General features: G+C 39.6%; 4 protein-coding genes across 4 annotated transcripts; 1 reads left to right on the plus strand and 3 right to left on the minus strand. All coding sequences in view use genetic code 12, as the record gives it.

The window, feature by feature from the left end:
* Positions 1–45: 45 nt before the first annotated feature.
* Positions 46–756, minus strand: KGF56_003176 (uncharacterized protein; the record flags this gene model as incomplete). The annotated part of the gene is made up of 1 exon (XM_049324483.1): positions 46–756. One exon carries the CDS (start codon positions 754–756, stop codon positions 46–48), a length of 711 nt encoding a protein of 236 aa, XP_049179762.1.
* A 172-nt stretch (positions 757–928) lies between these two features.
* KGF56_003177 (uncharacterized protein) lies at positions 929–5230 on the plus strand (the record flags this gene model as incomplete). The annotated part of the gene is made up of 1 exon (XM_049324484.1): positions 929–5230. The coding sequence occupies one exon, from the start codon at positions 929–931 to the stop codon at positions 5228–5230; it is 4302 nt and encodes a 1433-aa protein (XP_049179763.1).
* An 81-nt stretch (positions 5231–5311) lies between these two features.
* Positions 5312–6352, minus strand: ERG27 (3-keto-steroid reductase; the record flags this gene model as incomplete). The annotated part of the gene is made up of 1 exon (XM_049324485.1): positions 5312–6352. One exon carries the CDS (start codon positions 6350–6352, stop codon positions 5312–5314), a length of 1041 nt encoding a protein of 346 aa, XP_049179764.1.
* Positions 6353–6609: 257 nt separating this feature from the next.
* On the minus strand, positions 6610–9135 carry CTF18 (Ctf18p; the record flags this gene model as incomplete). The annotated part of the gene is made up of 1 exon (XM_049324486.1): positions 6610–9135. One exon carries the CDS (start codon positions 9133–9135, stop codon positions 6610–6612), a length of 2526 nt encoding a protein of 841 aa, XP_049179765.1.
* Positions 9136–9562: the final 427 nt, after the last annotated feature.

The following is a 9562-nucleotide window of genomic DNA, read 5'->3' on the forward strand; positions in this document are numbered from 1 at the left end:
TACTGCAACTAGTAACATGCCATGTACATGCTACTACATACTACTCTACCTATAAAAGTCTGGCCTGGAAGTGTTCATTCCATACTCGCTTAGAGCATTACTGAGATCTTCCATTGTAAGGACAACTTTACCTTGTTGGTTTCCCGCAGTGGAGTGCGATTGTTGCGACATTTGTTGATCTCCCGAGTTTTCAGCATTGTTATTACTATTTCCAGCTAGTGTTTGTTGATTTGCATACTGTTGTCCTTGTAATAACTGTTTAGCCCTAACCTGCGGGTTTGCAGAATTATACACGGAACTCGAATTTCGGATTCTACTGTATTCATAAGCATCTTGAGCAATATCGCTAATGAACTTCTGGGTAGCCAACGCAATAAGTCTCTTGATCTTAACGTCAGATGACTCAAATCCATTCTTTGCAAGGTAGTAATCGGTTACAGCATCGGGTATTATAGGAGCAAACTCGTCATCCATCATGTCCAAAACTTCCTTTAGCGTCTTGTCCTTCCTGGTAAGTTCCGGTAAGTCTGGAATCAAAGATGGCGCAGCAGCGGCACTAGCAGCGGCAGCAGCAGATAAACTCTGTTGTTTTTGTTTCAATTTTTCACTCTTTGATTGTCGTACTTGGTTTTCGTTAGAACTCATTGGCTCCAAATTGTCACTTTCCTTGACAACAGAGTCAAGAATTATATTATCGTCAATGTCATTAAACTCTTCATCAATAGTATCCCCATTAGTATTAGCCTGGTCGCTCATAACTGAACAAAAAACTCAATAATATCAACTTGCTCACTAGTTTGATGATTGATTCTATTTTCGACTCTTGTTTCTATTCACTTTTGTTTTTAATTTTTTTTTTCCCTCCTTTCTTCCTTTCTTCTTCTTCAAGAGGGCCCCCAAGGAAGATATTATGGACCATTGATAATTAATGGATGCTGGAAATCTAGATCCCAATGAGTCACCGACGTTTGGTAAATCGTTGCTGTTGCGTGTAGATGGAGCAATTGGAGCTATGCTGTTGGCTCCCAATGGGAGAGATGCTGTACTTGCAGGAAGACGAGGGCTTTTTATAATTGATATGGATGATCCATTCACACCTCCGCGATGGCTTCACCATATAACTTCATGGGAAGTAGCTGACGTTCAGTGGTCCCCCCATTCCTCACAGAAACCGTCGTGGTGCATATCCACCTCGAATCAAAAGGCGCTTTTGTGGGATTTGAATAGACCGTCATACAATGCTATTGCCAATATACTTCATGCTCATACTAGAGCAATATCGGATATAAACTTCCACCCATCGGACCCAGAGCTTCTAGCCACATGTTCAGTTGATACAATGGTTTTTAGCTGGGATATGCGAACGCCGAGAAAGCCCGTTCTCAAATTCGCCGAGTGGAGAGCAGGAGCAACGCAAGTCAAATGGAATTCCTTGAATGCCTTTGAAGTAGCACTGACGCATGATAATGCTCTTTATTTGTGGGATACTAGAAAGGGAGCGTTACCGGTGGTCAAAGTCGCTAAAGCTCATGAAGGTAAAATCAATGGCCTTGATTTCACCCAGGGACTCAAAAATATGATTACATGCTCTAACGACAACAGCATCAAGTTTTGGGACTTGGAAACCAAAAGGGCAAAAGACATAATTAACGAGTTCAACTACTTTGACGAAACCAAAAAAAGTCAAATTATGCCCAGCGTGGTGATAAAGACTGATTTCCCAATAGCTAGAGCAAGAACACTACCGTTTGGATCAGATAAAGCTTGTGGTGTTATGCCTCTTCTCGGTGGCGAAAATGCTATCCATATTGTCAATTATGAAGATGCGTACCAAGCTTATCTATCTACAGGCGCAACACAACGCATTACTGGAGATTTTACTTACTCTTTTAAAGGCCACCATGGTCCAATGAAGGATTTCTTGTGGAGAACAAAACATGCAAAGTATGACAAGTTTAGCTCCAAAAATTCGTACAAGGATTATCAATTAGTTACTTGGTCTTCCAAAGATGTTGACTTGAAGTTGTGGCCGCACGATGAAGAAATTTACAAGGGGGTAAATTATAATCCAACTTTTTTCAATTTCAAAAATGAGCTGGATAATGATTTACTGGAGGTCAAACTGCCGAGTAAAATCGAAGTATACAGTTATAGAACCTATTGCCGTGAGCCAGAGGTGACCATTGAAGACTTGACAAATACAAACGGTGGCGATATATTATCCGCCTTAACTCTGCTTGAAATAATGGAAAAACGTAGACAATCAGGACACGAGCAGCCCCAATTGAATCATTTGGATTGGATATCTGGTGTTAGAATGGGAGACGCAAGTAGCGACAGGCGCAGAGATAGCTCAACTGGCATTGAAGATAAGGATCCCTCTAACTTGAGTGAGGAGGTTAGTATTGTGGGCCACAAATTTCCATTCATTAGGTTTGAAAAAATATCAGTGTCAACAGGACAATTGGTTATAAGTTTAAAAGGCCCTGTTCCATTGTCGGGTAAACAAGAGCTTGATGCTCATGACTCGTTGCACTCCATTATTGAGAATTCGAGCCCTAAGTTGGATTCAATTGTTGTGGCATCCAAGGAAAAGAGTGTGACCAGTAAAGACGAATGGGAACAAGAAGGTAAGAGCACTGCAGATGCAAGTCATATCAATCAAGCAGTAGACGAAACAACTGATGATGAGCAGAAATTGATTTTCATAAGAATTGCAATTAGTTTTCCAAGTTCCTATCCCTACCTTGAGCATGTAAACTTTGAAAAAAATGCCAAGAGACTGAGCAAAATACTGAAGGAAAACTCAATCAAATTTGCGATAGAGGAAACTCATGAACTTGATAGAGATCTCAAGATGTCCATGGAAAGAAATTTGCGTGAAATTGCTCACTTTTACACAAACAAGTATCAGAGGTTTTGCTTAGAGCTGTGTTTACGATACTTGATGGGTGAGAAAGTTGAACTAGACGACCATTTGATGATTGCTAACAGGCGCGGTAGTTCTGAAGATGGAAATGAGAAGTATGAAGTGGAAGTTGGTGACGAAGGATGGGCAGACGACTTGATAAATCAACAGCCAGGGTATAGGGGGTATTCTTCAGGTGAAGAGGCGGATGCAGAGTATGACGATCTTATTCCTGGGCTAAGTGTCGACTTAAGTATTGGTAATAATCTTGAAAAAAACGAAGGTGATGGTTTCCACAATGCCGATAGTGGTGTTGTCAAACATATTGAACCATCCTTTGACTCAACGCCTCTACCACAAAAGTGTGGTGCAATGTGGGCACGGAATGGTCGTCTAGTTTGCTTTTTTATGCCTCGAAATGAAAGTGAAAATGAAAGAGAAAAAGGGTTTGCAAACCTTAATGATTATGATGATGATGATGATGATGATGATGATGATGATGATAAGAATGAGAATGTTGACGATAACAATAGAAAGAGAAACTTGTCTGAGAAAGCAGCCGCAGCTGATGGTTCTGAAGTGCTTGATGGGAGTGACACCTCAGAACCCGAGTCTTGCGACGATGAAGTTAGCGAGAGTGACTCGTCAGATGAGTGTTTTGAGGAAGATTTACAGGAACTTTTGAGAAATGATGCATCCATTAGAACACGAGTTCCGGGTTTGTTCAAGTCTAGTTTTGGTATCGATAACCGATTCGCGGAAAATACTAGCAGTCACAAATCTTCTTTAAAACGAATTACTAGTAATGGAGAAGTATCCAATAACCGTTCTTCCTTGCGAGAGGTGAAGCGGAAAGTCAAAGGTTATGAGAGCAAAAAAAATCTCAATATTGTGAGCATTCACGACTATAGTCATTTGTTGCCCAATCGTATTGATCTTGCGCGTGAATATAGAGTCACTGGAGATACTCCTGAGAGTCTTGCCAATTACAATTCCAAAGTGGCTCTTAAGTATGGTTTAAAGGAAATCAGTGATACTTGGAGAGTGTTGGAGATTGTATTGACGAGTAAATTTGGTGGTCTGACTCCGTCAACAATGAAGCCAACCTCAGTACAATTTGACAATTTATCATTTTGGGGTGCACATCCATTTGGCTATACCTGGTTGGTTCCACAGTTGTTTGATTACTACTTTCACAAGGGGAATACTCAGATGTTGGCTGTAATGTCGTGCATTATTTGTAGCTATCCAAGTACTGCTGCTACTGCTGCTTCTGCTGCTGCTGCTGTCCGAACTAGTCTGAGCTGGCAGGCTCTTCGGGGAAGTGAATGTGAACATGTAGACTTTCACTTTCCTGTTAACGATAAGTTTTTCACTGGAAGTATGGACATGAGGGGACTGACAGCGACTCCCAGCGATCTTCAATATAGTTTATCTCAAGATCAAAGAGCTTGGCAGACGGCCAGTACTATAAAGGAGTTACAGTTCCCAGGCTCAGCCGCTTCATATCCTCACTCAGTTGATTCATCGTTGGATAATGGCAGTATTATTAATGAATCACCTGATCGATTTGGATACTTGAGGAAATTCAAGCCCGCAGGAGGAGGAGGAGGAGGAGGAGGAGGAGGAGTGCCATCAACAAATGTTGGAAATTTATCACAGGTATCGTTGATTAGTCCTGGTTCTGGTTCTGGTCTTGGTACTGGCCATGATATCAAAACTCCTTTGCCTAAAAGGGTATCCACGTTTCTGTCGGAGCGGAATAAATCACTAAATACAAAAAGGCCATCAACAAGTAACAACAGGTTGAAAATCCAGCAGTCACTCCCTACTGTTTCGGTGGAGTTTTGTAACGAGCTTGATATAAGCAATTTAGCTCTACCTACATGTTTGGATGATGATGTGATCAAACTGTACAGGCTGGAATATGCAGACACGCTCTATGACTGGAACTTACCCATAAAACGTGTTGAAATTTTAAAGCTTAATTATTCAAATTCTGAATCAAAAGAGCTGTCGAGCTTTGCAGTTCATGAATGCAAAATCGGCGTAAGAAAGAAGAATAGGCAATTGCCAACGCAAGAGTTCATTAACGCGGTGTCAATGGTTGGATCTAGCAGTCAAAATGCTTGGAACACTACAAAGAGGCAAGTTGTAAAGTATTGTGTCTATTGTCAACTTGTTTTGACAAAAAACTCTACATTATGTGCATCGTGCGAGCATGTGATACACTTGCTGTGCGCAAAAGAATGGTGGTCTGGTAACGATGAGTGCCCGAGTGGTTGTGGATGTAAATGTTTAGATCATCCCTTTTATAGTTGAAACACCTTTTCCTTCTTTTTTTTTTTTGTACTTTTTTTTTTTTTTTAATATGGCTAAGGTTGCCTAGAGTTTGTAATTTGATCAAGGTTGCCTAGAGTTTGTAATTTGATCTTTGAGTTTCTCATCCCATTCTTTGGTTAACGAGTCTATGTAATCAAGCACATCATGCATACCAGTAGTATCAACCTCCTCATAAACCAAATACTCTCTACCGGTTCTGCCACAAGCAGAGCCCACCTTTAAGCTTTGTTTAGTTTTCCCCATTGCTGCAGCTACAGGAGCATTTGCAGCTATATAACCAGAGATATTGTGGTAGCGAGATCCCATCCATCTCGCAAGATAAAATAACACAAGCATTCCATAGTAGGTGAAAAAGTTCAAGTACTCAAAAAATGAAAAACTAGTAAAAATCCCCGGGTGCACCAAATATTGGTTGATATTATTCTCCTTTTTCAACTTGTTGAAAGTTGCAAAATGTAACAAATCAACCAACCTTTTAGAACCCTCATAAGACTCGGGAGATCTGAGCAATTGCAAATCGTTAAATGATAAATATTTTTGCTGAGACATCAAGGAGCTGATCCAGACTATTTTCCCTCCATTAGCCAACAAATGCTTTATTTTGTGAATAAAATAGTATGGACCAAACACATTTGCTTGGAATACCAACCCCAAATTGTCATTAGATTGTACGCCTGTTCTCTGAAGCTTATAGGTAGGGTTCGTTACTGCTTCTATTGGATTTTTAACCACCTCGAAAATCGCGGCATTCCAATCGATACCTCCATAGACTCCTTGTGCAGCATTAACAAACAAATAGTCGATATGGACATATCTCTTGTTCAATTCATAGTAGGCAGACAAGATAGAGATCATGTCGGTGAAGTCAACCAATATATAGTCAAATTCAACTAGCTTAACCTTGGCAAAAATGTGCTCACCAATATACTTTTTGATATCATTAATCAGCTCCTTCACTTTTGGTAATGTTCGTGATGTAACTATCAACGTTATTTCCTTGTCATTAGGTAGTTGCTCCAACATACGAATAGCAATGTTGAAACCAAGATTCGAGGACGTCCCCGTTATCAATATCTTTGTCGAGTCTTTGCTCAATGACATGGCATTAGCTGGTAATAATCGTAATGATAAAGGTTATCCTTCTACGAATAAATAAATAAATAAAGTCACCTTACTCGGAAACAATACTTTTTTTTTTTTTTTTATCCTCGTTTAAAAAAACCATAATGAAAAAAGAGATGTAATGTAAAGAATGAAGGAAAGGAACGAACAAACAGAGAAATAAGTCGATTGTAGGACGCTACAAGTAAGAGGGGCTTGGCGTTATTGTTTGATTTCTTATTATGGGGCAGGACAATCTAAGGAAGCCATATATCCTTCCATAAAACCTCTTTTCTTACTGCATTGGAAAAACCTTCATTGTAATTAACCCAAATCCTTTGTGAAGTCGAGGCAAATGTATCCAGTGCTTTAGTTTCAGTTCTCTTTACTTCTTCATATCTATCCATGAAAAAATGTTGATTCTTTTTCTTCTTGTCCTTTTGCATTGCATTTGTTTCTACTTCTCCTTCTTGTTGCACTTTTTGTTTCTTCAAACGATTAGTGGTATCTTCCTGAAGAAGACGCTTTTTGGAGGATGCTAGTCTTTCCAATTCAGCTGTGATAAGAGGAAACAAAGTTTGTCTTTTGATTTGAATTTGCATTGTTTCCAAAGTTGCATTAGTTTTAGAAAATTGACTTTCATAGAGTAATAGTTGATCCCAATCAGGTGAGATTTTCAAAAAAGTCTGGCTAGTTTCAAGTGCTCTCTGGTTCTCTAACTTTAACTTGAAGCCGTTTACAAGTTGAGTGATCTTTTCCAATCGGTGCAATTCAGCACTAGACAAATTCAGCTTGACTTTTGATGACATAGTCACTGACAACATTTTGGAAACAAATGGTAAGAACAAGGTAGCCAGACTCTCCATTTTAGCACCACTAGCACCACAACCACCAATTGCTAACTGGGTAGATATAGGCACATTCTGCATCACTGTTTGTACAATATGCTTATTCTCTTTTAAAGTTTCAAACGACTCAAATGCGAGGTTCTTGGCATTTGGTACAAGCGAGTTGTGAGAAGTTGAGTGAACCTTTATCTCACTGAAAAGCAACCAGGACTTTAAGGCCACTACCGGAAAGTAGTGACTCAAATCCACGTTGTTTTGGTTAAATGTATCATAATAGTTTAGCCAATCGCTCAACTCTGCTGGTTTGAGAAGAGAGTCGTCTTGGAGGTGCACAACATCCAAATATTTGTTGAATATTCCATTCAAAAATTTTTCAAACGAGTCGGTACTTCCAGTTATCGATTTCCCATCACCATTCATATACTTGTTCAAGAGCTTTATAAAATTGTCTTCTTTCTTTAACTGTGGATTTCTTTTAAACATTTCATCGACCATGGTGTACCATGACACATTTCTATCATGAATATGAAGAGTGCCGCCTTTCCTTTTACTCTCCTGATAATGCAGTTTCTTTCCATTAAACTGCATGTGGTTTAAACAAGCACGAATATCTCCTTCGCAACTTTCGCAAATATCTCCGATTTCTCGATAATCCAATCCCAATCTTTCTTGGTTGTTAATATGCATAAGGAAATCCTTAACAGACTTCATTGCATTACCACTTATTTTAGCACCGGTTGCCTTTTGTGCTAATGTTGGCTTTCTGAATACAACAACTTCAGATATGGCTCTTATTTTCTCCAAGGGATTAGGACCAATTTTACCAGGCCGCCTCGAGTAAATATCATTGGCTATGCATATGATTGGTCGATTCAACATTCTGTCCTTCTTCTTTCTCATTTGCTGCAGTTTTGTGCCGTCGCCCAGCATATCACTATTGTTATTTTTGAATGTTTTTTTATAATAAGCTCGTTGGTCAGAACTGACTATATCGGTTAACACTTTAACAACATCACCTATATTTGCCAAGGAATCCAATTCGTCAATAACAAGACATGATGGTTTAGTGCTGTTTGAAACAATATTTGAAGTCAACGAATTGTATATCTTCAACCTTAGGGCATTGGTCGCATTGGTGTAGGCACCGTTTGCGGTATTCTGCAGCAGCAGTTGTTGTTGAGCTTGAGGTAGCGTGTCCATACTATTGGCGGCATTTAACTCTTGCACGTTATACCCCATTTGACGTGCCAAAATATGAGTGGCTACTGTTTTTCCAATTCCAGGGGGACCATGGATTAATAAGATCTTTTTCAAAGGCCTTCCCAAGGAGTCTACTACTCCCTCATCTTTCTTGAGAACCTGCTCACCAAATACTACTGGTGACCACTTGCTTAACCAATGCATTATCAACCTGTACTGTTTGTCATTTCCAGCTGAACATAGTTGTAAAAAATTGTTGGGTCGATACTTTTCTGTCCAGATCTGAGAATGCGTGGTGGTGGTGGTGGTGGTGGTGGTGGTGGTGGTGGTGATACCTATATCAGATTCAAGGGTCATTTTCTGTTGCTGGTCTCGTTGTCCTTCCAATTTTCTGTTGTTTTCCTTAATCCTATTTCTCAATTCTACCTTTGTTCTAAGTGAATCCATATCCAAAAGCGAGGACGAGGTAATTGCATTATTCTTTGACCTTCGCGGCAGCTTGAGCTTAAGATTGATAATCTCGCCATTGAATAACCTCACCAGTTTATTAAGTGATTTATCAACACATTGCTCTTTATCCAGTTTAGATACCGGGGGAAGCAGAAATTCAATTGGTTCGCATTGAATCTCCTTTTCTATACCCCTCCCTTTATTGAAAAGGGAGGGGTCAGCACTAAATAGAGACGATTTGGAAAAGTCCAATCCACCACTAGTTCCATTTGTAATCTCCGTCATTGATATAAAATGCAGTGGGGGGGGGGAAGGGGGGGAGGGGAGGCAGCACAGTGTTTCTTTTCTAAACTTACCTGGTTAAGAGATATAGGGAAGAAATATCTTTACATAGTTTAATATCTAATAGACGCGTTATACAAACAAAGAAAAAAAAAGAAATTAAAAAAGAGAGTAGAGTTTATAACACTATTGAGCAGAGACAGAGAAGAGTAGAGTGGAGTAGAGTGGATACAACTATTGAGCAGAGATAGTGTAGTGTAGAGAAGAGTAGAGAAGAGTAGAGTGGAGTAGAGTGGATACAACTATTGAGCAGAGATAGTGTAGTGTAGAGAAGAGTAGAGAAGAGTAGAGTGGAGTAGAGTGGATACAACTATTGAGCAGAGATAGAGTAGTGTAGAGATAGTGTATTGTAGTGTAGGGATAGTGTAGT

Source organism: Candida oxycetoniae, assembly GCF_023343755.2.
Source record: "Candida oxycetoniae strain CBS 10844 chromosome Unknown scaffold28, whole genome shotgun sequence".
Taxonomy (NCBI): Eukaryota; Fungi; Ascomycota; class Pichiomycetes; order Serinales; family Debaryomycetaceae; genus Lodderomyces; species Lodderomyces oxycetoniae.